This window comes from Gorilla gorilla, chromosome 1 (genome assembly GCF_029281585.2).
Source record: "Gorilla gorilla gorilla isolate KB3781 chromosome 1, NHGRI_mGorGor1-v2.1_pri, whole genome shotgun sequence".
Classification (NCBI taxonomy): domain Eukaryota; kingdom Metazoa; phylum Chordata; class Mammalia; order Primates; family Hominidae; genus Gorilla; species Gorilla gorilla.
The window spans coordinates 6,279,482-6,307,064 of NC_073224.2; the positions used below are offsets into that span (position 1 = coordinate 6,279,482).

The window sequence follows — 27,583 nt, forward strand, 5'->3', positions numbered from 1 at the left end:
AGTCTGCCTGGGACTATCGAGTTTGGTGGGGGGTGGAGGAGGGGGGGCGAGGGGAGGTCGCCATTACTGTGGCTTAGTAGGCAGTTGTACCCTGATAGTTCTAAAGAAACTGGGAGGTTCGGACTGAGTGGAATTTACCACAGCAAAGCAAAGCAGCTGTGGACAGACTGCTTCTCTAGATTTCTCCTCCCAGGGCAGGCCATCTCTGCAGGAAACCTAGAAGCTCCATTCAGGGGCTTACAGACAGAACTGTCATCTTCCTGGGACAGAGCACCTGGGGGGAGGAAAGGCTGTGGTCACAGGTTCAGTGGACTTAATCTTTCCTGCCTGCCAACTCTGAAGAGAGCAGCTGATCCTGACAAGGGGGGTTCTCCCAGCACAGTGCACCAGCTCTGCCAAGGGACAGATGGCCTCCTCAGGCAGGCCCCTGACCAGATGCCTCTTGACTGGGAGAGACCTCCCAATAGGGGGAGGCAGACACCTCATACAGGAGAGCTCTGGCTGGCATTAAGCTGGTGCTCCTCTGGGATGAAGCTTCCAGAGGAAGGAGCAGGCAGCAATCTTTGCTATTCTACAGCCTCCACTGGTGATACCCAGGCAAACAGGGTCTGGAGTGAACCCCCAGCAAACTGCAGCAGACCTCCAGAAGAGGGGCCTTACTTAGAAGAAAAAGTAACAGACAGGAAGCAACAGCAACCAAAACATCAACAAAAATACCGACCCAACAAACCCTAACCAAAGATGATCAGCCTCAAAGATCAAAGGTAGATAAATCCGTGAAGATGAGGAAAAACCAGCACAAAACACTGAAAATTCCAAAGACAGAATGTCTCTTCTCCTCCAAATGATTGCGATACCTCTCCAGCAAGTGCACAGAACCGTATTGAGAATGAGATGAATGAATTGACAGAAGTGGTCTTCAGAAGGTAGGTAATAACAAACTCTGCTGAGCTAAAGGAGTATGTTCTAACCCAATGCAAAAAAAGCTAAGAAACCTGATAGAAAGTACGAGTAGTTGCTAACTAAAATAACCAGTTTAGAGAGGAACATAAATGACCTGATGAAGCTGAAATCACAGCATGAGAACTTCATGAAGCACACACAAGTATCAATAGCCGAACTGATCAAACAGAAGAAAGGATATCAGAGATTGAAGATCAACTTACTGAAATAAGGCATGAAGACAAAGCTTAGAGATGAAGTAGAAAAAAAGGATATCAGAGTTTGAAGATCATCTTGCTGACATAAAGTATGCAGACAAGATTAGAGAAAAAAGGATAAAAAGAAACAAACAAAAACCTCTGAGAAATGATATAAAAACACAAGTCATTGAGAATGAATCACACAAGACATTGAGAAGTTGGAAAACACACTTCAGGATATTATCCAGGAGAACTTCCCCCAACCTAGCAAGACAGGCCAACATTCAAATTCAGGAAATACAGACAACACCACTGAGATATTCCCTGAGAAGATCAACCCCAAGACACATAATCATCAGCTTCTCCAAGGTTGATATGAAGGAAAAACTATTAAGGGCAGCCAGAGAGAAAGGTCAGGTCACCTACAAAGGGAAGTCCATTAGACTAACAGCAGATATCTCAGCAGAAACCCTACAAGCCAGAAGAGAGTGGGGGCCAATATTCAACATACTTAAAGAAAAGAATTTTCAACCCAGAATTTCATACCCAGCCAAACTAAGCTTCATAAGCGAAGGAGAAAGAAAATGCTTTCCACTTAAGGAAATGGTAAGAAATTTCGTCAACACCAGGCCTGCCTTGCAAGAGGTCCCAAAGGAACCACTAAATATGAAAAGGAAAAACTGGTACCAGCCACTGAAGTAACACAGCAAAATATGATGACCAATGATACTATGAAGAAACTGCATCAACTAGTGTGCAAAATAACCAGCTAGCATCACGATGACGGGATCAAATTCACACATAACAATTTTAGCCTTAAATGTAAATGGGTGGAATCCCCAATTAAAAGACACAAACTGGCAAATTGGATAAAATGTCAAGACCCATCATTGTGCTGTATTCAGGAGATCCATCTCACGTGCAAAGACACACATAGGCTCAAAATAAAGGGATAGAGGAAAATTTAACAAGCAAATGGAAAGCAAAGGAAAGCAGGAGTTGCAATTCTACTCTATGATAAAATAAACTTTAAACCAACAATGATCAAAAAAGATAAGGAAGGGCATTAAATGATGGTAAAGTGATCAATTCAACAAGAGGAGCTAACTATTCTAAATATAGATGCACCAAATACAGTAGCACCCAGAGTCATACAATGAGTTCTTAAGAGACCTACAAAGAAACGTAGGCTCCCACACAATAATAGTAGGACACTTGAACACCCAACCGTCAATATTAGACAGATCAACAAGACAGAAAATTAACAAGGATATTCAGGATTTGAACTCTGCTCTGAATCAAGTGGACCTAATAGACATCTACAGAACTCTCCACCCCACATCAAAGGAATTTGCATTCTTCTCAGTACCACGGGGCACTTATTCTAAAATTGACCATAATTAGAAGTAAAACACTCCTCAGCAAATGCAAAGGAGTGGAAGTCTTTCAGACCACAGTTCAACTAAATTAGAACTCAGCATTCAGAAACTCACTCAAAACCACACAGTTTCATGGATATTGAATAACCCGCTCCTCAATGACTCCTAAAGCAGTGCTAAAAGGGAAATTTATAGCACTAAATGCCCAATCATAAAGCTGGAAAGATCTCAAATCAACACCCTAACATCACAATTAAAAGAAGTAGAGAAGCAAGCGCAAATCCGAGAGTTATCAGAAGACAAGAAATAACTAAGATCAGAACAGAACTGAAGGAGGTAGAGACACAAAAAACCCCTTCAAAAAATCAGTGAATCCAGGAGCTAGTTTTTTTGAAAAAATTAACAAAACAAACCACAGGCTAGACTAATAAAGAAGAAAGGAGAGAAGAATTAAATAGACACAATAAAAATGATAAAGAGTATATCACCAATGGCCACACAGATATACAAACTACCATCAGAGAATACTATAAATGCTTCTATGAAAATAAACTAGAAAACCTATGAGGAAATGGGTAAATTCCTGGACACATACATTCTCCCAAGACTAAACCAGGAAGAAGTCAAATCCCTGAAGAAACCAATAAGAAGTTCTGAAATTGAGGCAGTAATTAATAGCCTACCAACCAAAAAAAAAGCCCAGAACCAGAAGGATTCACAGCCGAATTCTACCAGTGGTATAAAGAGGAGCTGGTACCATTCCTTCTGAAACTATTCCAAAGAATTGAAAAGGAGGGACTCCTTCCTAACTCATTTTATGAGGTCAGCATCATCTTGCTAACACAACCTGGCAGAGACAAAACAATAAAAGAAAACTTCAAGCCAGTAAAACTTCAAGCCAGTATCTCAGATGAACATTGATGTCAAAATCCTCAATACAATACTAACAAACTGAATCCAGCAGCACATCAAAAGGTTATACACCGCAATAGAGTTGGCTTCATCTCTGGGATGCAAGGCTGGTTCAATATGTGCAAATCAATAAATGTAACCCATCACATAAACAGAACCAAGGACAAAAACCACATTATTATCTCAATAGATGCATAAAATTTCTTCAATACAATTCAACATTCCTTTATGTTAAAAACTCTCAATAAACTTGGTATTGATAAAACATATTCAAAATTATAAGTGCTATTTGTGACAAACCCTTAGGCAATACTATACTGAATCACAAAAGCTGGAAGCATTCCCTTCGAAAACCAGCACAATACAAGGATGACCTCTCTCACCACTCCTATTCAGTACTGGAAGTTCTGGTCAGGGCAATCAGGGAATATATTTTTAAAAGCATATTTAAATAAAAAGAGAGAAAGTCAAATTGTATTTTTGCAGATGACATGATTCTATATTTAGAAAACCTCATCATCTCAGCCCAAAAACTCCGTATGCTGATAAGTAAGTTCAGCAAAGTCTCAGGATACAAAATTAATGTGCAAAAAACACAAACATTCCTGTACACCAAGAATAGTCAAGCAGAGAGCCAACTCATGAATTAACTCCATTCTCAATTGCTACAAAGAGAATAAAATACCTAGAAAAAGAGCTAACAAGGGATATGAAGGACCTCTCAAGGAGAACTACAAATCACTGCTCAAGGAAATAAGAGAGGACACAAAGAAATGGAAAAACATTCCATCCTTATGGATAGGAAGAATCAATATCATGAAAATGGCCACACTTCCCAGAGTAATTTATAGATTTAATGCTATTCCCTTCAAACTACCATTGACATTGTTCACAGTATTAGAAAATACTTCCTTACATTTTATATGGAACCAAAACGTAGCCCATATAGCCAAGACAATTCTAAACAAAAAGAACAAAGCGGAAGGCATTATGCTACCTGAATTCAAACTATACTACAAGGCTACAGTAACCAAAACAGTATGGTGCTAATAACAAAACAGACATATAAATCAATGGAACAGAACAGAGACCTCAAAAATAACACCATATATCTACAGCCATCTAATTTTTGACAAATCTGACAAAAACAATCAATAAATATTGATATTTATTGCTGGGAAAACTGGCTAGCCATGTGCAGAAAACTGAAACTAGACCCCCACCTTACACCTTATACAAAAACTAACACAAGATGGATTAAAGACTTAAATATAAAACCCAAAACCATAAAATTACTAGAAGAAAACCTAAGCAATACCATTTAGGACACACACATGGGCAAAGACTTCTAGACAAAAACACCAAAAGCAATTGCAACAAACCCAAAATTTGACAAATGGGATCTAATTAAACTGAAGAGCTTCTGCACAAGAAAATAAACTAGCATCAGAATAAACAAGCAACCTACAGAATGGGAGAAAAATTTGCAATCAACCCATCTGACAAAGGTCTAATATCCAGAATCTACAAGGAACTTAAGTTGAAAAGACAAAAACAAACAACTTCATCAAAAAGTGGGCAAAGGATATGAACAAACACTTCTCAAAAGAAAACATTTATGCATGCAAAAAATATGTAAAAAAGCTTATTATCACTGATTATTAGAGAAATGCAAATCACAACAATGAGACACCATCTCACACCAGTCAGAATGGCGATTATTAAAAAGTCAAGAAATATAATAAAGGAAGGTAACAACCCCATCTTTCAGGTTATAGGAAGAACCATTGGTCTAACTTCTGCTGTCATCCAACTCCACATTATAAAACCTATTTAAAGTATGAAGTGGGTTATATTGAGTTAGCTATCAAAAAGAGTGAGATTTCATTCTATCTTTGTAAGCCCTTTGGTGAGTTGCCTGTGATGCATATTACATTCTCCTATAATACTTACTCAATAATTAAATTGTTTTTTCTTCTAAATTTATGAAGAGGTTTTTTGGGTTTCAAGAATAGTTTGTTTTTAAGTATATTTCTCTAGCAAAGTACAAAAAGTCAAGTTGCACAAGTAAATTGTATGGAATATTAGGAGGTGAAAATACTGTAAAAATAAAACGATAGGAAAACAAAACTCAATATGTTTTGAAATTTTAAATGGAGTTTTCTGAGAATTTTAAATGGAGTTTTCTGAGAAAGCATGGTTGAGGGGTTGACAGTTGAATATTGCTCGCAGGGTATGAGATAGAGAACTGCTAGAGCACCTAGTCTTACCTCTATAGGAGAGGAGAGGATCAAGTGCAAATAGTAACCTGTGTGTTACTATTAGCAAAAGTCATGCAAAACTCAATTATTGCTTGTGAAAAGTCAATTATAGCTTTGATTGAGTTTAGAAGTTATTCACTAAAAACAGCCTCAGGAAAACATGACATTCAACAGAGATAAAAGAAAACACATCAACCAGCAACACTAAAAATGGGCCAGCCAGCCAAATAAGAACAACTTGAAGGTGCCTACGGAAGGTCGGAAAGCATTGACAAGAAAGCAATAATTAGCTGCCTTTTTGAGACTGTACACATTTTACAATAATGTTTTTATCATTTCCCCTAATTTCTCCTAGAACTCCTGAACCAGAGGCACAACTCAGAAAGGCAGTCTTTGAATGCTACTTTAATGGCTCCTCTAGGTTGTTGGCTTCTCAAATAAAGGTAACTTTTCTTTCACTAAAGCCTGTCTCTTCAGTTTTTATCTTTCAAACTACAAGTGGTCCAACCTAAGTATGGTTTAAAAGAAGAGTGTAAACCAAAAATAAAATTCTAAGCCTCCAGCTGACTGACGAATCTTCCTCTCAGCCAAGGACATTCCTAAGTAAACCTTACATTGTAGTTCAGGCTGTAATGGAAAGAGGGTGGAGGCTGAACATGCCTCATCGCTTATAGCCTTCTCCCTTTGGAATTCAGGTACAACTGACCAACATCAATCATTAAAACAGATATACTTCTACAATAATAACAGTAAAACATTGGTTCAATAAATTGAGTATGACACAAAAAAGTAAAAATATTCCTTGTTGATGGATTTGAAGAATCAATACTGTTAAGATGTCCATGCTACCCAAAGCAATTTACAGATTCAAACTCATCTCTATCAAAATACCAATAACATTCTTCAAAAAAATAAAAAAATTCTAAAATGCATGCGGAATCCTAAAAGACCTAGAATACCTAAAGCAATTTTGAGCAAAAAGAAAAAAACTGAAGGAATCATAGTGCCTGAGTTAAAATTATACTAAGGAACAATAGTAACCAAAACAACATGATACTGATGTTAAAAACAAACACATAGACTAATGGAATGGAAGAGATTACCAAGAAACGAATCCATACAGGGAACTCATTTTTGACAAAGATGCCAAGAACATATATTGGGAATATTCAGTCTGTTCGATGAAATGGTGCTGGGAAAACTGAATATCCTTATGAAGAAAAATGAAACTAGACAACTATTTCTTGGCTTATACAAAAATAAAATTGTTTTAAATACTTTAATCTACAACCTCAAACTATGAAACTACTAACAGAAAACATTCAGGAAATGCTCCAGGACATTGGACTAGGCAAAGATTTCTTGAGCAATTCACTGCAGGAACAGGCAATCAAAGCAAAGGTGGACAAACGGAATCAAATTAAGTTAAAAAGCATCTGCAGAACAAAGGAAACAATCAACAAAGTAAAGAGACAATCCACAGAATGGGAGAAAATATTTTAAAACCACCCATCTAACAAGAAATTAGTACCCAGAATATATAAGGGGCTCAAACAACTCTAATTGTCTAATAATTATTAGACAATTAGAAAAAGTCTAATAATTCATTTTTAAAATGGGCAAAAGATTGGAATAGGCTTTCTCCAAAGAAGACACACAAATGGCAAACTGGTGTATGAAAAGTTAAAAATACTATACTTAAAAAGTTAAAAATATTACAGAATTTTCATACGATCCAACAATTTCACTTCTGGGTATATACTCCAAAAATTTGTAAAGAGGGATTTAAAAAGATATTTGTACACTCATGTTTATGGCAACGTTATTTTCAATAGCCAAATGGTGGAAACAGCCCAAGTGTTCATCAAAAAATTAATGGATAAACAAAATATGGTATATGCATACAGTGGAATAATGTCAGCCTTAAAAATGAAATTGTGATACATACACGTATATACATGGATAAACTTTGAGGCTATTATCCTAAGTGGGATAAGCCAGTCACAAAAGGGTAAATTCTGTATGATTTCACTTAGATGAGATACCGCTAGAGAACCTCGAATTTATAACAACAGATAGTAGAATGGTGGTTGCCAAAGGCTAAGGAAAGAAAGTAATCGTGTAGTTTTTGTTCAGCAGGTACAGTTTAATGCCAAGTACCAGCAGTCCCCAACCTTTTTGGCACCAGAGAGTGGTTTCATGGAAGACATTTTTCCACTGATTGGGCAGGGGTTGTGGGGAAACAGTTTTGGGATGAAATTGTTTCACCTTAGATCATCAGGCATTAGTTACCTTCTCATAAGGATCCCAGAACCTAGATCCTGATCATGCACAGTTCATAATAGGGTTCAGTCTCCTATGAGAGTCTAATGCTGCTATTGATCTGACAGGAGGCAGAGGGCAGGCGGCAATGCTCACTTTCTGCTGACTTCCTGCTGTGTGGCCTGGTTCCTAACAGGCCATGGACCAGCACACCTCTGTGGCTTGGAGGGTTGGAGACCCATGCTGTAGAAAATGAAAAATATCTGGAGATTGGTTGTACAGCCATGTGAATGTACTTCACATTACTGAACTGTACACTTGAAAATAATTAAGATTCTTCTATGTTATGTATATTTTGCAGAAATTAAAACAAAATAAAAAACTAAAAAACAGTATCTCAATAAAGAAAGACTCAGGTACTTTTCCTGAGTAAAGAACATTTAAGAGGCATAACTAAGAAAGGCAATTCATCATCTGACTTTGATTCTTTTGCTATATGAAAGGTATTATTGGGATATTTGGCAAAATTTTAGCAGGGTCTGTAGACTAGATGGGAGTAATGTATCCGCAGTAACTTCATTATTTGGGCAGTTTTATTTGTTTATATAACAGAAAAATATGTATTTGTAGGAAAACCACTAAGATATTAAAGAGTGATGGTTTAAATCTCAAATGATTCTGAGGAGAAAAATTTGTGTTGTTATTGCAACTTTGGAATAACCTTGAGAACGTTTCCAAAAAAGCCTTAAAACTACATAATACCTGAAAAAAGGGCTTGTTTGATATAAAATAAAAATTACACTTTTCATATTACAAAGAAGCAGTTTACATTTTAGCCACTAGAATTTGGAAAATTGAAGACCACCAGTTGATCTGGGTTTGAATTTCTAGTAAGATGCAAAAAAAATACTGCTAAAGATCATAAAATTATCAATTAAATTTAGTAATGTTGCTAGATACAAAATCAACGTAATAACTGCAGTTTTGTTTTTTATGTCAACAAATAAATTAAAATTATAAAGGTACAATTACTTACAACAATGTCAGTAAACACTATATACCCAAAAGATGTGCCAAGTCCCTGTTTTAGGTCCTTATGATAGAACAGAAAACAACTGAGAAAACACTAACAATTATTCTTGTGTAGTTGACATCCAGAGTCAGGTTTGCTAGATGGTCAAATTAAGCAAATCAAGACACAGGAGAATATAGAATTTGAATATCAGATAAATAACAAAAATTTATTAGTACAAGTTTCCTGCAAATCCACACTGAACAGAATATTATGTCCATTGTTTATCTTAAATTCAAATTTAATTGGGTACACTTTATTATGTGGTAACAATATTCAGGTGGTAGACCAAAAAATTCAAAAGTGTGTCAATAGCTACATTTGGTTAAGCATAAAGAGCAAAAGAAATTTAAATATCTTCCTGTTGACAATGTAAATTATTACAGTTGGAGAGAAATTTGGAAATTTTGTAAAATTCATACATGAAAGCTCTTTTTCACCATAATTCCACCTTTCATTTATGTTCTGGATAGACTTGAGCATATATTTGAAGGAAAACATGAACCCAAGAAATAGCATTGCTTTTAATTTTCCAACAAAAGAAGAAATAGGGTGTAATTTACTAAAACTGAAAAAAGTACAGCTACATGTGGCTACATATTTCAACATGGAAGAAGTCCACCGAGATTTCTGAAAGAAAGAGCAAATCTTACAAAAACGTACTTTTTATTTACAAATACAGACATTAAAGACATAAAGAGCCCCGTGTCGTGCTGCCCCTCCTGATTAGGCCTTGGGACCGGCCCTGGCCACTGTCCCTGCAGTGGACGCAATCGTGGCGGCTCCAGTCCTCAGGCGGCTCCAGTCCTCAGGGGGGTCCAGCCCTCCGGCGGCTCCAGTCCTCAGGGGGCTCCAGTACTCAGGGTGCTCCAGTCCTCAGGGGGGTCCAGTCCTCAGGCGGCTCCAGTCCTCAGGCGGCTCCAGTCTTCAGGCGGCTCCAGTCCTCAGGGGGCTCCAGTCCTCAGGGGGCTCCAGTCCTCAGGCGGCTCCAGTCCTCAGGGGGCTCCAGTCCTCAGGGGGCTCCAGTCCTCAGGGGGGTCCAGTCCTCAGGCGGCTCCAGTCCTCAGGCGGCTCCTGTCCTCGGGGGGCTCCAGTCCTCGGGGGGCTCCAGTCCTCAGGCGGCTCCAGTCCTCGGGGGGCTCCTGTCCTCGGGGGGCTCCAGTCCTCGGGGGGCTCCAGTCCTCAGGCGGTTCCAGTCCTCAGTGGGGCTCCAGCCCTCAGGGGGCTCCTGTCCTCAGGGGGCTTCAGTCCTCAGGCGGTTCCAGTCCTCAGTGGGGCTCCAGTGCTCAGGGGGCTCCAGTCCTCAGGCGGCTCCAGTCCTCAGGGGGCTCCAGTCCTCAGGGGGCTCCTGTCCTCGGGGGGCTCCAGTCCTCGGGGGGCTCCAGTCCTCGGGCGGTTCCAGTCCTCAGTGGGGCTCCAGTCCTCAGGGGGTTCCTGTCCTCGGCAGCTCCAGTCCTCAGGCGGTTCCAGTCCTCAGTGGGGCTCCAGTCCTCAGGCGGCTCCAGTCCTCAGGCGGCTCCTGTCCTCAGGGGGCTCCTGTCCGCAGGGGGCTCCTGTCCTCAGGGGGCTCCAGTCCTCAGGGGGCTCCAGTCCTCAGGCGGCTCCTGTCCTCAGGGGTCTCCAGTCCTCAGGGGTCTCCAGTCCTCAGGCGGTTCCAGTCCTCAGGGGGCTCCAGTCCTCAGGGGGCTCCAGTCCTCAGGGGGCTCCAGTCCTCAGTGGGGCCCCAGTCCTCACGGGGCTCCAGTCCTCAGGCGGCTCCAGTCCTCAGGGGGCTCCAGTCCTCAGGGGGCTCCTGTCCTCAGGGGGTTCCAGTCTTCAGGCGGCTCCAGCACCCGCGACCCGCCTGGCTCCATCTGAGTCCGTGGTTAGGCTCCCTCCATCCCTGCGTTCCCTGGCCTCCCTCTCCTGTTGTTTTCCCCAGATTCACCCAGTATGGCCCCATGGCGCAAGGAGACCCGCTGGAAGGGAAGCATTTGAACTCCAGAAGCACAGAACATGCGACCTTCAGCCTTTGCGCCCATCTCTGCGCCACCAGCCCCGCAGAAGTAGCTGGGAATGGAGCTGTCCCCATCCAGAGACATCTCCTCCAGGCTCACCACGGAGCAAATTCTGTGCAGAAGAAGAGAATAAACGCATGCGGAACAGAAGGCGTTTTAGAAACTAGTTTCCAACCGACAGATCCACCTTGTACTTCTCTGATGCACGGTCACGTGCATTTCTCCTCAAAGGACTTCATCTATAACATCCTCACCATTAAATAAAGACAGGCTTTGTCTACTCTAGGGCAGGGTGAGTAGGTCTGTGAACGTTTTCTGAAAGAATGTGATGAGAAAATTCGAGAAGAGCGTGAAGAAATCAAACACAAAACTGGCAGAACAGGATGAGGCATTTGTGAAGTTCACGCTTGGTGAAATAATGTGACGCTCTGGCGCTGGCTCTTACGTTTCATGACTCACACATTCTGCATTTGCCGCTGCCTTATTCCTGCTGACTTATTGCAAAGGGTCCCAATTTTGTCCTGACACAATGCCAGGATCCCTCGGTGAATACAGGTTTTTGCAAGCTTTTGTCAATGGCACCCACTCTTAGGCCCTGGCAACTGGTTTTGGAAATTTCCCCGACGTCAGCACCACTTGAATGTAGACTTTGCTACCTGTATTCACACAGTTTGGCTCCTTATTTTAATATGTTTGAAAAGGATTAAAGGGGGATATTCTAAAACATGCCCTTCGCTGGTTGTGTAAATAAAACTAGAATGACAATGCAGAGGAAGTTAGTGTGATTTTAATCGTATGCTACAACCAAGCTGTAACCAGTTATTAATAATTTAGAATGTAATTCCAGGACAATCTGAAGCAAATAGCCTACAGCGCTTCTTTAGAAACAGTGAAGGAGGGAGCCATTTCTGTATTCCAGGAGTTCTTGGGCATTCAGAATGGGTTTGTGATTTTTTTAAGTGTTTTGTTTATTCTATCAGTCTTTTAAACACATGTTTATTGCTGCATTTTTTCCAGTATATTATTATTTTACCTCTTCTGTAGTACTGGAATTTAGTAGAAAGAATAAAACATTTACTCCCCCTCAAAAAAGAAAGAAAGAAGTGAGAGCACAAAAAATGTAGGCTTATGTTATCTCTAGAGGCAAAGAACAAATAACATACATTCAGGTTATGTGCACACAGACTTCTACTAATTTCTAATATTTTATTTATTATTTTATTTTTATATTTTATATTTTATTTTTCAGATGGTGTCTTGCTCAGTGACCCAGGCTGGAATGCCATGGCGTTATCTCAACTCACTGCAACGTCCACCTCTCAAGTTGAAGTGATTCTCCTGCCTTAGCCTCCTGAGTAGCTGGGATTACAGGCCTGTGCCACCACACCAGCAAATTTTTCTATTTTCCGTCGTGACAGGGTTTCACCATATTGGCCAGGCTAGTATCAAACTCCTGACCTCAAGTGATCTGCCCACCTCGGCCTCTCAAAGTGCTGAGATTACAGGCATGAGGATCCGTGCATGGCCTGTAATATTTTATTTTAAGCTGGTGATGGGTACATTGGTGTTTAATTTGTTTTATACATTATCTTCCACTGAAATATTTCTAATGATACAAAATAGCTATCATTGTAATTCAGGCTATGATTAATTTAAGGAAAACAACACAATTATATCAGTAAAAGCAGGATATCATTCAAAACAATTCACTGAACATTTATTGAACAAAGCATTGGTAAAAGATAAAATGGGATTTTGTTAATGTGCTTTATCTACCTAAGCCTCAGACAAACACTATATCTAATGGAGAACCATAATTGCTAAAGGCTTAAGGTACTCAATATTATGCTTCGACATTTCAATAATATATATTTTAAGCAATGAAGAATGGAAAATAGATAAAATTGGAAAGAGATCTAAAGTTGTTTCAACCATTGTATATAATATTTTTCTCTGCAATAAGGAATACAGAAATAAACATAGCATTCTTGGATTCACGGTCTATAAGCAACAATTAATAGATTTCTATATAGTAACAAAAAGAAATAGAAGAAATAATACACACAATATTCCATACACTCAAGCAACAAAATATACCCATGAACATTTCTATTTTATAATAATAATTTTTACGGAAAATATATACAGTAGTTTTAAGGGATAGAAAACATCTAAAGGAACATACAAATAGAATTAGAATTATGTAGGGAACCTCAAGATGTTAAAAGTGCCAATTCTACCCAAGCATATCTTGCTTTGACGATGGAGCAGAAGGAACAGTGAAGAGAAGCCATAGAAGAGGAACGATATTAGCTCTGAACGCCCTGACTGCCATTCTCTAGCTCTGTGACTTAAGTCAATTTACTTAAACTTCTGCCCTTAGTTTCATAATGCAAAAAAATGAGGATATAATTAAAGATGATATATAATAATATATACATGTGTCTAATGGGGTATCTGAGATACACAATCGTTGTGGGTAATATGTGAGCTTACAAACACTTTTTAACTGCAGTGCCAGTTATACAGAAAGCACTTGGTGTGTTTCACCTCATCATGTGAGAGAGAGGGAGAAGTTTCAGAAAGTTCACACTAACCTACAGGGAAAGGGACATAATTATCTTTGTAGTATTTTCAAGAAAAGGAAGCTAATTCGGCTTCATGTCCTAGGAGAGGAGACAGAAGGAAATACAAACTTTCATAATTAAAGACAAGGGAATGGATTCCACAAGGGCTAAAAATTTAAGTTTTTGTCTTTTCATTCATTTGTCAATAACCATAAAGATTCCAACTGTATATTAGGTGCTTTTTTCCTGGTGATGGAAACATAAAAACATGTAAGATATTTATATGTTTTTGCCTTTTTAGGAAACTACAATCTCATTGAAAATACACACTATTCAGATCAGTACTAAGAGGTAAGTTAACCAAGCACAAGCAAGACTGTGTATAAGCCAGTGCCGAAATTTCTGCTGAACGTGGTGATGATTAATTTCATTTCTTAATGATTTTGGGTCTGAGAATTTTTTGAATTTTATTCTATTTTATCTGTACAATATGACTTTGAGAAATGTGGTACAACCTGAAGCAGAAGGAGTGGTTACCTGCCCCGGCTTATCAATGTGAAAGATGGGATAAAATCTATAATTTTTGTTTTTATATGTCCTGGCATTCTAGATTTGTAAAAGATATTGATAGTGAATGGGAGTCAGAGGAGAAACGTAGCAGATGAGAGCGGGACATGATTTGAAAGTTTTGGCCACATTCTCTTTTCTTTAAATAATTGTAGCTCATGCAGGATGAGAATCCCTAAACCAAAAATCGAATATTCAAAATCAGAATCATTTAGAGTACTGACATGAGACTGTGTCACTCTTGCTTTCTGATGGTTCAGTGTACACAAACTTTCTCCCTTACACAAAATTATTTTAAAATATGGCATAAAATTACATTCAGGCTATGTGTATAAGGTATACATAGAATATAAGTTAATTTTGTCTCTCCTCTGGGTTCCATTCTCAGGACATCTCCTTATACATATGCAAATATTTCAAAGTGTTAAAAAATCTGCAATCTGCAACAGATCTGGTCCCAAGCATTTTGGATAAAGAATCCTCAACCTGTATTAAAGAATGTTTCCATTTGTCATGTGCTCCTCCAAGACATTTACACCTATTATTTAAATATGTTTTTAAACTTGGAATATACAAAAATGTTTATTTACAACAAATATGTTGGATATACATTTTGTAAAATGCTTTGAAATATTACCAGTGCTTTCGAAACACAGCTTAACTCTCTCTGATCATGTAAACTTTCAGCCAATTTTGTAGATAATCATTATTGCAGTGTTGCTGTGCTTTATAATAGATTTATATATGTATGTTTAAATTACTCATAATAGGATTCATGAAGTCATTCCCTGTGATCTACTTTGTTCATTCAACATTCTATTTGTGAAACTCATCAATGCTACTTCCTGTAGTTATGCTTATAAATTCCATTTTTAGTGCATATGCAGGTTGCATTTTATTATTACAAATAAAATTGCTATGATCATTATTGCCAATATGAGAGATTTGTTGCTTTGTTTTGTTTTGTTTCCTGATCATTCCTACTGCAAAAGGGTAACATCATTTTAGCAACCTCGGTGGACTACACAGTGGATTACACATGCTGTCTGACATTATTTCACATAATGCTTCACTTCTTTTTTTTTTTTTTATCAAGTTCTGGCCTCTCGATGTCTCTTTTCCATCATCTCACTCAGTGCCTTCTCAATTTCTCACCTAGATTTTCATGGTGTCTGTGTTACTATTGCTCTGGCCTGTGCACAGTATCACAGTGTCATAAAATCTGACCATGATTTTCATGAATTTTGTGTTACAATATATTGCTCTGCGCATGTGCACAGCATCACAGTGTAATGAAATCTGATGACTCCTCTTCCAGATGTGATGAGGTTAATACATAAAAAAGACATTTAAAAAAACTGAATGTATGCACCATCTTTTTACAAAATGATGGAGTTTATTACAACAGAAACAATGTAGATTAGATAAAATAAATAAAATTAGAAGCACAAAATTTCAACTAAGGGAAAAATACTTGGTAGGCAACGTCTAATGCAGAGTTCAAAATATTTTACCTCATTACATGAATACCTTTAGTACAGTATTGAAACTCAAAATGTTCTGCTTTTTTTTGGCAGTGAAGAGTCCTGGATAACTTGGAGTTGCAATTATATTTCACCACAGATCCATTTTTATAGGAATATATACAAATACCTCTTGGAATCCCAATGTTATCTTCACTGCATTTTCAGATTGTTTATATCCTGGACAACTTACACTGAGCTTCAGGATTGGGTCTCATATTCCTGGTGCCTAAAGGTAAGCACAATTTCTCATATGTATCTTACTTACTTAGAAGGAATGTCAAATTTCTCATTAGAAACAACATTATTTTTCTTTATAGAATTTTATTGAATAAATGTTCATATGGATCTTAATATAGAAGGCATAGAGCAATCTAGTGCTCAGTATTTTCAATTTTATCACTTATAAACTGTTATAAATTTCTGATATATCTTGCCACGTTCTCTGTGACAGGATGAAATCAATGAAGTCAATTTTAGCATGTGGGTATGAAGGGAATTTTGAGGCAATGAAGGCAGGTGAAAAAATACAACACAAATAAGAGTGCATTTATAATAAATTCAGCCTAAACTAATGTGACTGAGACAATTCAGAGGGATATGTAGATTTACATTTGTAATCAATTTTGTTTTAATGCTGCATCATTCAATGGAATGTAAAACATATGGTAGAAATGTGTAAGTGATCAAGTAGAATTAATCACCATTTTATCTCAACTTAGTGACTTGGCAGTAGTGTTTCCCAAATGTAAAGAACACTTTGCCAACTGAAAAAGCATAGGGAGGAGCGAATTTGACCACATAGCTTCCTTCTTGCAAGGAAGCTCATAGCAAGACTCACTTAAAGACAAATTATGGTGGAAATCTGAGGTAATACCGTTTTATTTGGATAAATTGTGTATTACAACAGTTGACAACATCCAGATAACTGGGACAGCTATGGTATGATGGTCAAAATAGGTGGTTCCATAAAGTAAGTTGAGATGAGTTATTTTCTTGAAGTGAATTCAGCTCATAAGCAGGGGAAATTATTGAGGCAATACAATGTATTTTCCCCTGATTTTCCTTAAAAGCCCACCTCTTCTTGAGGGCAACACAATGGCACCCTGAGGTGGGAAACCCACAACACTAAAGATCCCAGAGATGCCCATTTCTCATTCTCAAGACGTTGACTGAACCTAGATCTCAGATACCAATAATCAGGTTTATCCAAGTTCTTGATTTGTTTTAAAACCAGACAGGGAGGAGGTTGAGACCTGTTTCTCTCTTCACGATGATTGACAAAAATGATTTGCCTACTATCATGTGATCAAAGACACAAATTTAATCTCCATTTCTAGTATTGTGCTGGTCACATGCTGACTGAAGCTGAATTTCTCTATCAGTTTATCTGTAAAAGACTTCTGATGTTATAGGAACCATCTGTTTGCTTTGGAGACATATTCTTTTTGGAAAAACTCGATCACATATTAGACATTGTTTTTCTAATTTATTTTATTTTATTATTATTATACTTTAAGTTTTAGGGTACATGTGCACAATGTGCACATGCTATTAATTTCCCTCTACATACTGCTTTGAATGTGTCCCAGAGATCCTGGTATGTTGTGTCTTTGTTCTTGTTGGTTTCAAAGAACATCTTTATTTCTGCCTTCATTTCGTTATATACCCAGCAGTGATTCAGGAGCAGGTTGTTCAGTTTCCATGTAGTTGAGCGGTTTTGAGTGAGTTTCTTAATCCTGAGTTCTAGTTTGATTGCACTGTGGTGTGAGAGACAGTTTGTTATAATTTCTGTTCTTTTACATTTGCTGAGGAGAGCTTTACTTCCAACTATGTGGTCAATTTTGGAATAGGTGTGGTGTGGTGCTGAAAAAAATGTATATTCTATTGATTTGGGGTGGAGAGTTCTGTAGATGTCTAATAGGTCCACTTGGTGCAGAGCTGAGTTCAATTCCTGGGTATCCTTGTTAACTTTCTGTCTCGTTGATCTGTCTAATGTTGACAGTGGGGTGTTAAAGTCTCCCATTATTATTGTGTGGGAGTCTAAGTCTCTTTGTAGGTCACTCAGGACTTGCTTTATGAATCTGGATGCTCCTGTATTGGGTGCATATATATTTAGGATAGTTAGCTCTTCTTGTTGAATTGATCCCTTTACCATTATGTGATGGCCTTCTTTGTCTCTTTTGATCCTTGTTGGTTTAAAGTCTGTTTTATCAGAGACTAGGATTACAACCCCTGCCTTTTTTTGTTTTCCATTTGCTTGGTAGATCTTCCTCCATCCTTTTATTTTGAGTCTATGTGTGTCTCTGCACATGAGACAGGTTTCCTGAATACAGCACACTGATGGGTCTTGACTCTTTATCCAATTTGCCAGTCTGTGTCTTTTAATTGGAGCATTTAGTCCATTTACATTTAAAGTTAATATTGTTATGTGTGAATTTGATCCTGTCATTATGATGTTAGCTGGTTATTTTGCTCGTTAGTTGATGCAGTTTCCTCCTAGCCTTGATGGTCTTTACAATTTGGCATGATTTTGCAGTGGCTGGTACCGGTTGTTCCTTTCCATGTTTAGGGCTTCCTTCAGGAGCTCTTTTAGGGCAGGCCTGGTGGTGACAAAATCTCTCAGCATTTGCTTGTCTGTAAAGTATTTTATTTCTCCTTCACTTATGAAGCTTAGTTTGGCTAGATATGAAATTCTGGGTTGAAAATTCAAAAGCTAGCAGCAGGCAAGAAATAACTAAAATCAGAGCAGAACTGAAGGAAATAGAGACACAAAAAACCCTTCAAAAATTAATGAATCCAGGAGCTGGTTTTTTGAAAGGATCAACAAAATTGATAGACCACTAGCAAGACTAATAATGAAGAAAAGAGAGAAGAATCAAATAGATGCAATAAAAAATGATAAAGGGGATATCACCACCAATCCCACAGAAATACAAACTACCATCAGAGAATACTACAAACACCTCTATGCAAATCAACTAGAAAATCTAGAAGAAATGGATAAATTCCTCGACACATACACCCTCCCAAGACTAAACAAGGAAGAAGTTGAATCTCTGAATAGACCAATAACAGGAGCTGAAATTGTGGCAATAATCAATAGCTTACAAACAAAAAAGAGTACAGGACCAGAAGGATTCACAGCCAAATTCTACCAGAGGTACAAGGAGGAACTGGTACCATTCCTTCTGAAACTACTCCAATCAATAGAAAAAGAGGGAATCCTCCCTAACTCATTTTATGAGGCCAGCATCATCCTGATACCAAAGCCGGGCAGAGACACAACCAAAAAAGAGAATTTTAGACCAATACCCTTAATGAACATTGATGCAAAAATCCTCAATAAAATACTGGCAAACTGAATCCAGCAGCACATCAAAAAGCTTATCCACCATGATAAAGTGGGCTTCATTGCTGGGATGCAAGGCTGGTTCAATATACACAAATCAATAAATGTAATCCAGCATATAAACAGAACCAAAGACAAAAACCACATGATTATCTCAATAGATGCAGAAAAGGCCTTTGACAAATTTCAACAACCCTTCACACTAAAAACTCTCAATAAATTAGGTATTGATGGGACGTATCTCAAAATAATAAGAGCTATCTATGACAAACCCACAGCCAATATCATACTGAATGGGCAAAAACTGGAAGCATTCCCTTTGAAAACTGGCACAAGACAGGGATGCCCTCTCTCACCACTCCTATTCAACATAGTGTTGGAAGTGCTGGCCAGGGCAATTAGGCAGGAGAAGGAAATAAAGGGTATTCAATTAGGAAAAGACGAAGTCAAATTGTCCCTGTTTGCAGACGACATGATTGTATATCTAGAAAACCCCATTGTCTCAGCCCAAAATCTCCTTAAGCTGATAAGCAACTTCAGCAAAGTCTCAGGATACAAAATCAATGTACAAAAATCACAAGCATTCTTATACACCAATAACAGACAAACAGCCAAATCATGAGTGAACTCCCATTCACAATTGCTTCAAAGAGAATAAAATACCTAGGAATCCAACTTACAAGGGACGTGAAGGACCTCTTCAAGGAGAACTACAAACCACTGCTCAATGAAATAAAAGAGGATACAAACAAATGGAAGAACATTCCATGCTCATGGGTAGGAAGAATCAATATTGTGAAAATGGCCATACTGCTCAAGGTAATTTACAGATTCAATGCCATCCCCATCAAGCTACCAATGACTTTCTTCACAGAATTGGAAAAAACTACTTTAAAGTTCATATGGAACCAAAAAAGAGCCCACATCGCCAAGTCAATCCTAAGCCAAAAGAACAAAGCTGGAGGCATCATGCTACCTGACTTCAAACTATACTACAAGGCTATAGTAACCAAAACAGCATGGTACTGGTACCAAAACAGAGAGATAGATCAATGGAACAGAACAGAGCCATCAGAAATAATGCCGCATATCTACAACTATCTGATCTTTGACAAACCTGAGAAAAACAAGCAACGGGGAAAGGATTCCCTATCTAATAAATGGTGCTGGGAAAACTGGCTAGCCATATGTAGAAAGCTGAAACTGGATCCGTTCCTTACACCTTATACAAAAATTAATTCAAGATGGATTAAAGACTTAAACATTAGATCTAAAACCATAAAAACCCTAGAAGAAAAACTAGGCAATACCATTGAGGACATAGGCATGGGCAAGGACTTCATGTCTAAAACACCAAAAGCAATGGCAACAAAAGCCAAAATTGACAAATGGGATCTAATTAAACTAAAGAGCTTCTGCACAGCAAAAGAAACTACCATCAGAGTGAACAGGCAACCCATAAAAAGGGAGAAAATTTTTGCAACCTACTCATCTGACAAAGGGCTAATATCCAGAATCTACAATGAACTCAAACAAATTTACAAGAAAAAAACAAACAACCCCATCAAAAAGTGGGCAAAGTACATGAACAGACACTTCTCAAAGGAAGACATTTATGCAGCCAAAAAGCACAAGAAAAAATGCTCACCATCACTGGCCATCAGAGAAATGCAAATCAAAACCACAATGAGATATCATCTCACACCAGTTAGAATGGCAACCATTAAAAAGTTAGGAAACAACAGGTGCTGGAGAGGATGTGGAGAAATAGGAACACTTTTACACTGTTGGTGAGACTGTAAACTAGTTCAACCCTTCTGGAAGTTAGTGTGGCGATTCCTCAGGAATCTAGAACTAGAAATACCATTTGACCCAGCCATCCCATTACTGGGTAAATACCCAAAGGTCTATAAATCATGCTGCTATAAAGAAACATGCACACATATGTTTATTGCAGCACTATTCACAATAGCAAAGACTTGGAACCAACCCAAATGTCCAACAATGATAGACTGGATTAAGAAAATGTGGCACATATACACCATGGAATACTATGCAGCCATACAAAATGATGAGTTCATGTCCTTTGTAGGGACATGGATGAAATTGGAAATCATCATTCTCAGTAAACTATCACAAAGACAAAAAACCAAACACCACATATTCTCACTCATAGGTGGGAATTGACCAATGAGAACATATGGACACAGGACGGGGAACATCACACTCTGGGGACTGTTGTGGGGTGGGGGGAGGGGGGAGGGATACCACTGGGAGATACATCTAATGCTAGATGACGAGTTATTGGGTGCAGCGCACCAGCATGTCACATGTATACATATGTAACTAACCTGCACATTGTGCACATGTACCCTAAAACTTAAAGTATAATAAAAAAAATAACAAAACTAAAAAAAAAAAATTTATTCATTTTGATCTGTAAATATACTCCTGTTTGTAGTACACGATCTCAGTTAAAACATTAAAAAGTTGAGCTATAGAGAAGTGAATGCCAGGTCAGGAAAAGCCAGGCTCACTGGGAGTCAGGGCTTTGAATCACGACCTGGGATAACATATCCAGTACATATGTCCGGAAACTGTGCAGTCAAACAGTTATTCAGACCATAAAAGCCTCTTCCTTCTCCATTTTTCCATTTGCACCATCACACCAGGGGAAATTATGGAGATGAGAAATACTACCCCAGACTTTATTCTCCTAGGACTCTTTAACCGCACCACAGCCCACCAAGTCCTCTTCATGATGCTTCTGGCCACCGTTTTGACCTCCCTGTTTAGCAATTCCCTCATGATTCTCCTGATTCACCGGGACCGCCGGCTCCACACGCCCATGTACTTCCTCCTGAGCCAACTCTCCCTCATGGACGTGATGCTGGTTTCCACCACTGTGCCCAAAATGGCGGCTGACTACTTGACCGGAAATAAGGCCATCTCCCGCGCTGGCTGTGGTGTGCAGATCTTCTTCCTCCCCACACTGGGTGGTGGAGAGTGCTTCCTCTTAGCAGCCATGGCCTATGACCGCTATGCGGCTGTCTGCCACCCACTCCGATATCCCACTCTCATGAGCTGGCAGCTGTGCCTGAGGATGACCATGTTGTCTTGGCTCCTGGGTGCAGCTGACGGCCTCCTGCAGGCTGTTGTTACCCTGAGCTTCCCATATTGCGGTGCACACGAGATCGATCACTTCTTCTGCGAGGCCCCCGTGCTGGTTCGTTTGGCTTGTGCTGACACTTCAGTCTTCGAAAACGCCATGTACATCTGCTGTGTGTTAATGCTCCTGGTCCCCTTTTCCCTCATCCTGTCCTCCTATGGTCTCATCCTCGCTGCTGTTCTGCACATGCGCTCTACAGAAGCCCGCAAGAAGGCCTTTGCCACCTGCTCTTCACATTTGGCTGTGGTGGGACTCTTTTATGGAGCTGCCATTTTTACCTATATGAGACCCAAATCCCACAGGTCCACTAACCACGACAAGGTTGTGTCAGCCTTCTATAGTATGTTCACCCCTTTACTAAACCCCCTCATCTACAGTGTGAGGAACAGTGAGGTTAAGGAAGCCCTGAAACAGTGGCTGGGGATGTGTGTAAACCTAAAACACCTGCAAAATGAGGCCCACAGGTCAAGATGATCTAGTGTCAGATGAGTCTAATTTCCTGAATTTATTAACATTTTAACACAATGTAATTCTCTCCCTTTAGTAATTCATGAAGAGAAAATTAAGTTTGTGTATTGATATAATAAATTTTTAAGAATGAAGTGAGCCAATTGTATTGACAGATACCATTTTTGAGCATTTATGTACTTTTCTTCAAGTGAAGTAATACCTATAGATTACTTTGTATCCTACAACAACCCCATGATATAAGTTTTCTTTTTTTCTTTTGCAAACTCCAAATCTTTAAAAGGTGTCCCAAATTTTTCATCAGAAATATCTCTACTTACCTATGCCTTGGGGGAAGTAAGGTAACCCAATAATGTATAAGGTTGTTGAGTGTTACTCAATTTCCTACTATCTGAAAAAAGAAATTAACACATGTAAAGTTAAATATGGTTCCTAATTTCACATAGCACAGAAATATTAAAAAGTGACTCCAAAGCTTGTACCCTAACCTGGAAAAGTTTATTTCTGTTCAATAATGTATTTTGAGTGTTATTTCCCATGTGTATGCTCTACGATTAAAAACTAAATATAAGGACTCCACCAAAGACAAATAACATTATTTTTAAGTTATATTTTAAAATATAGATGTATGACAAAAGGGGAAGTACACAACTCAAATGTAACTGCTATATTGTCACAATCTTTTTTTTATTTTTTCCAGTCTCTTTTTATTTGGTGTTTTAAGGCAAACTTTGTTTAATTTATGTAATTTTTTATTTAAGTAATATTTATCTTTTCCAAGAGTGTCATTGTAATTGCAGTGGAAAATTGTTTTAAACTACAAATAAGTTCTCTTTTCTACACGTGCTTTAAGGTTACCTTGACTTATTGACATACCTTCATCGATATGAACTCTGAATTGCATAATCATGCTGAATCTTAACAGTAACTAACAATGAGTTATCAAAGCTGAGTAAGACTCAACAACCTTATACATTATTGGGTTACCTTACTTCTCCCAAGGCATAGGTAAGTAGAGATATTTCTGATGAAATATTTGGGACACCTTTTAAAGGTTTGGAGTTTGCAGAGGAAAAAAAGAAGACTATACTATTAATAAAGACACAAGATAGATAGTGATGGAGGAAAGCAGTGGTTATCAAAGCCAAATTGTAATCAGAGACTGGATATCAAATTGTCTTAGAGAGTTTGATGATAAAGGCTATATTTCCCTTATGTAAAACACACTTAAGAAATAATATAAGTTTTTAACATGAAGCAGGAAATAACTAAGAGCTTCCAGGGACAATGTATCTTCAATATAAGTGTCTGAAAGTTAACCTGCCATTTCAGACCAACCTGAATTTCAAAAGGTACCTGTTCTAGAACAAGTGAAAGGAGTTTCCTGCTTCATCTAGATCTTCAGGTTCCAAAGCAGTAATATAGTTAAGATAGTACCTTAACCACTGCATGCAGATCCTGAGCCCATGTCTTAAGAGAAGGTTATTCAGTAAACTCTTGTCTCCTTGGAAGACTTGAGGATGACAGGAGAGAGTGTCATCTGTTTAAGACTAAGAGTTTCCTACTCTTGTTAATTAATCTCCTTACCCAGTGTTAGAGTGAGAAAGGAACAGAACCGCACAAATTCTGTCATTATACCATCTAAAAAATCTTCTCTTATAATGGGTGAAAATTACACAAGTACATGTAGTCGTGGAAATTTCATTACTCATACCAGGTTCATTCACCATCAGAGAAATTATTTTAGAACACGTTGAGTTACAAATGGTAAACTAAGCCTTTAAAATTTTGTAAGGATAAAATATTCTAACCAGAAAATTAAGCCTAATGTTCAGGAGAAAACTAAAACAACAACAACAACAAAACCACGGAATGAACATTATCTCCAAGCAAATGTAAGACATTAATAAAAACACACAAAATATGTATAAAAATAGACATATGTTTCAAAGAAGTGGTATTTCAGACTAGTTATCTGATCACAATGAAAATAAATATGAAATAAAAAATTTAAATACTTTTAGAAATTATATGTTCATTTCTTATTGCTTTTGTAACTTGCAGATGTTTCTACTCTTATTTTCTTAATAAAGGTTTGCATAGAAAATCTTCAAAATCTTCGAAATGACGGGTTAACTTTCAGACACTTATATTGAAGATACATTGTCTCTGGAAGCTTTTAGTTATTTCCCATTGTGTGTTTGAAAATGAGCAGATATGGTTCTTATGAATCTCTAAAGTTAAAGAAGGAGTACCTGATAGAGACAGAGTATACAAGAGCATGAATGGTAGAAACAAAATTTTGAATGAGGAGTTACTTCGAACATATGAAGCTCTAGCACCCAGTAACACGGAATCAAGATGAGGCTTTGAACTAATCTTGGATATTACCTGCTATCTTCAATCATTCTGGCTCTTTCCTTTATACTGCCTGTATATTCTGTTTAATGTGTAATTTTTAAGTCATTAAGAAACATAATGTTGCGGCTCCGACTAGAATTTATTCATCTTCTGCTGTGCAGAAGCTCTTTAGTTTAATTAGATCCCATTTGTCAATTTTGGCTTTTGTTGCCATTGCTTTGGTGTTTTAGTCATGAAGTCTTTGCCCATGCCTATGTCCTGAATGGTACTGCCTAGGTTTTCTTCTAGGGTTTTTATGGTTTTATGTTTTATGTTTAAGTCTTCATCTTGAGTGAATTTTTGTATAAAGTTGAAGGAAGGGGTCCAGTTTCAGTTTTCTCCATATGGCTAGCCAGTTTTCCCAACATCATTTATTAAAAAGGGAATCCTTTCCCCATTACTTGTTTTTGTCAGGTTTGTCAAAGAACAGATGGTTGTATGGCATTAATTCTGAGGCCTCTGTTCTGTTTATTGGTCTATATATCTGTTTTGGTACTAGTACCATGCTGTTTTCGTTACTGCAGCCTTGTAGTAAAGTTTAAAGTCAGGTAGCGTGATGCCACCAGCTTTGTTCTTTTTGCTTAGGATTGTCTTGGCTAAATGGGCTCTTTATTGATTCCATATGAAATTTAAAGTATTTTTTTCTAATTCTGTGAAGAAAGTCTATGGTAGCTTGATGGGGATAGCATTGCATGTATTAATTACTTTGGGCAGTATGGTGATTTTCATGGTATTGATTCTTCCTATCCATGAGCATGGAATATTTTTTCATTTGTCTGTGTCCTCTCTTATTTCCTTGAGGAGTGGTTTGTAGTTCTCCTTGAAGAGGTCCTTCATATCCCTTATAAGTTGTATTCCTAGGTGTTTTAGTCCCTTTGTAGCAATTCTGAATGGGAATTCACTCATGATTTGGCTCTCTGTCTATTATTGGTGTATGGGAAAGCTTGTGATTTTTACACATTGATATTGTATCCTGAGGCTTTGCTGAAGTTGCTTATCAGCTTAAGGAGATTTTGAGCTGAGATGATGGGGTGTTCTAAATATGCAATCATGTAATCTGCAAACACAGACAGTTTGACTTCCTCTCTTCATTTGGATTCATCAGAGTAAACAGGCAACTTAGAGAATGGGAGAAAATTTTTGCAATCTATCCATCTGACAAATGGCTAATATCAAGAATCTACAAGGAACTTAAACATATTTATGAGAAAAAAATAAACAACCCCATCAAAAAGTGGGCAAAGTATATGAACAGACATTTCTCAAACTAAAACATTTATGTGGCCAAGAAATATATGAAAAAAAGCTCATCATCACTGGTCGTTATAGAAATGCAAATCGAAACCACAGTGAGATACCATGTCACACCAGTTAGAATGGCAATTATTAAAAAGTCACCAACATGGCACATGTACACATATGTAACAAACCTGCACGTTGTGCACATGTACCCTAAAACTTAAAGTATAATAAAATAAAGTAAAAAAAGTCAGGAAACAACAGATGCTGGCACGGATGTGGAGAAATAGCAACGCTTTTACCACGTTGTTTTGGGAGTGTAAATTAGTTCAACCATTGTGGAAGACAGTGTGGTGATTCCTCAAGGATCTAGAACTAGAAATACCATTTGACCCAGAAATCCCATTTCTGGGTATATACGCAAAGGATTTTAAATCATTCCACTAAAAAGACACATGCGCACATATGTTTATTGCAGTTATTCCCAATAGCAAATATGTGAATCCAACCCAAAAGCCCGTCAATGACAGACTGGCTAAAGTAGATGTGGCACATATACACCACAAATACTATACACCCATTGGAAAGGATGAGTTTATGTCCTTTGCAGGGACATGGATGAAGCTGGAGACCATCATTCCCAGGAAACTAACACAGGAACAGAAAACCAAAAACTGCATGTTCTCATTCATAAGTGGAATTAAATAGGGAATCCCTTCCCCATTGCTTGTTTTTGTCAGGGTTGTCAAAGAACAGATGGTTGTATGGCATTAATTCTGAGGCCTCTGTTCTGTTTATGAGGCCTCTGTTCATGAACAATGAGAATACATGGACACAGGGAGGGAAACATCACACATTGGGACCTATTGGGGGTGGGGGGCTACAGGAGGTACAGCATTAGGAGAGATACCTAATGTAGATGACGAGTTGATGGGTCCAACAAACCACCATGGCACATGTGTACCTATGTAACAAACCTGCATGTTCTGCACATGTACCCCAGAACTTAAAGTATAATTTTAATAAATTAAAATAAATACCTAATACAATAAAAAAGAAATCATTCATCTTCAATGTGCAATTGATTTACATTAATACAGATTTATTTAATACAGTTAATGCAAATCTTAATTGTACAACTGATAATTTTTTTACATATGTAAAAAATCATATGTATCTGTGTAACTACAACAAAGATCATCTAGTACCCTTTATGTATTCCTTTTGTCTCTTCCAAGTCGATACCTTCACAAAGGAAATCATTATTCTAACA

General features: G+C 38.1%; 1 protein-coding gene across 1 annotated transcript; it reads left to right on the forward strand.

Annotated features, from left to right (window-relative positions):
- The first annotated feature begins 13,864 nt into the window (after positions 1–13,864).
- On the forward strand, positions 13,865–27,157 carry LOC101131889 (olfactory receptor 2T12). Its single transcript, XM_055381282.2, has 3 exons — positions 13,865–13,943; positions 15,737–15,917; positions 21,707–27,157. Exon 3 carries the CDS (start codon positions 21,715–21,717, stop codon positions 22,675–22,677), a length of 963 nt encoding a protein of 320 aa, XP_055237257.2. The 5' UTR covers positions 13,865–13,943; positions 15,737–15,917; positions 21,707–21,714; the 3' UTR covers positions 22,678–27,157.
- Positions 27,158–27,583: the final 426 nt, after the last annotated feature.

Bases quoted from the DNA above. Each gene is read 5' to 3' on its own strand.
- LOC101131889 (XM_055381282.2), top strand. From the start codon at position 21,715: ATGGAGATGAGAAATACTACCCCAGACTTTATTCTCCTAGGACTCTTT.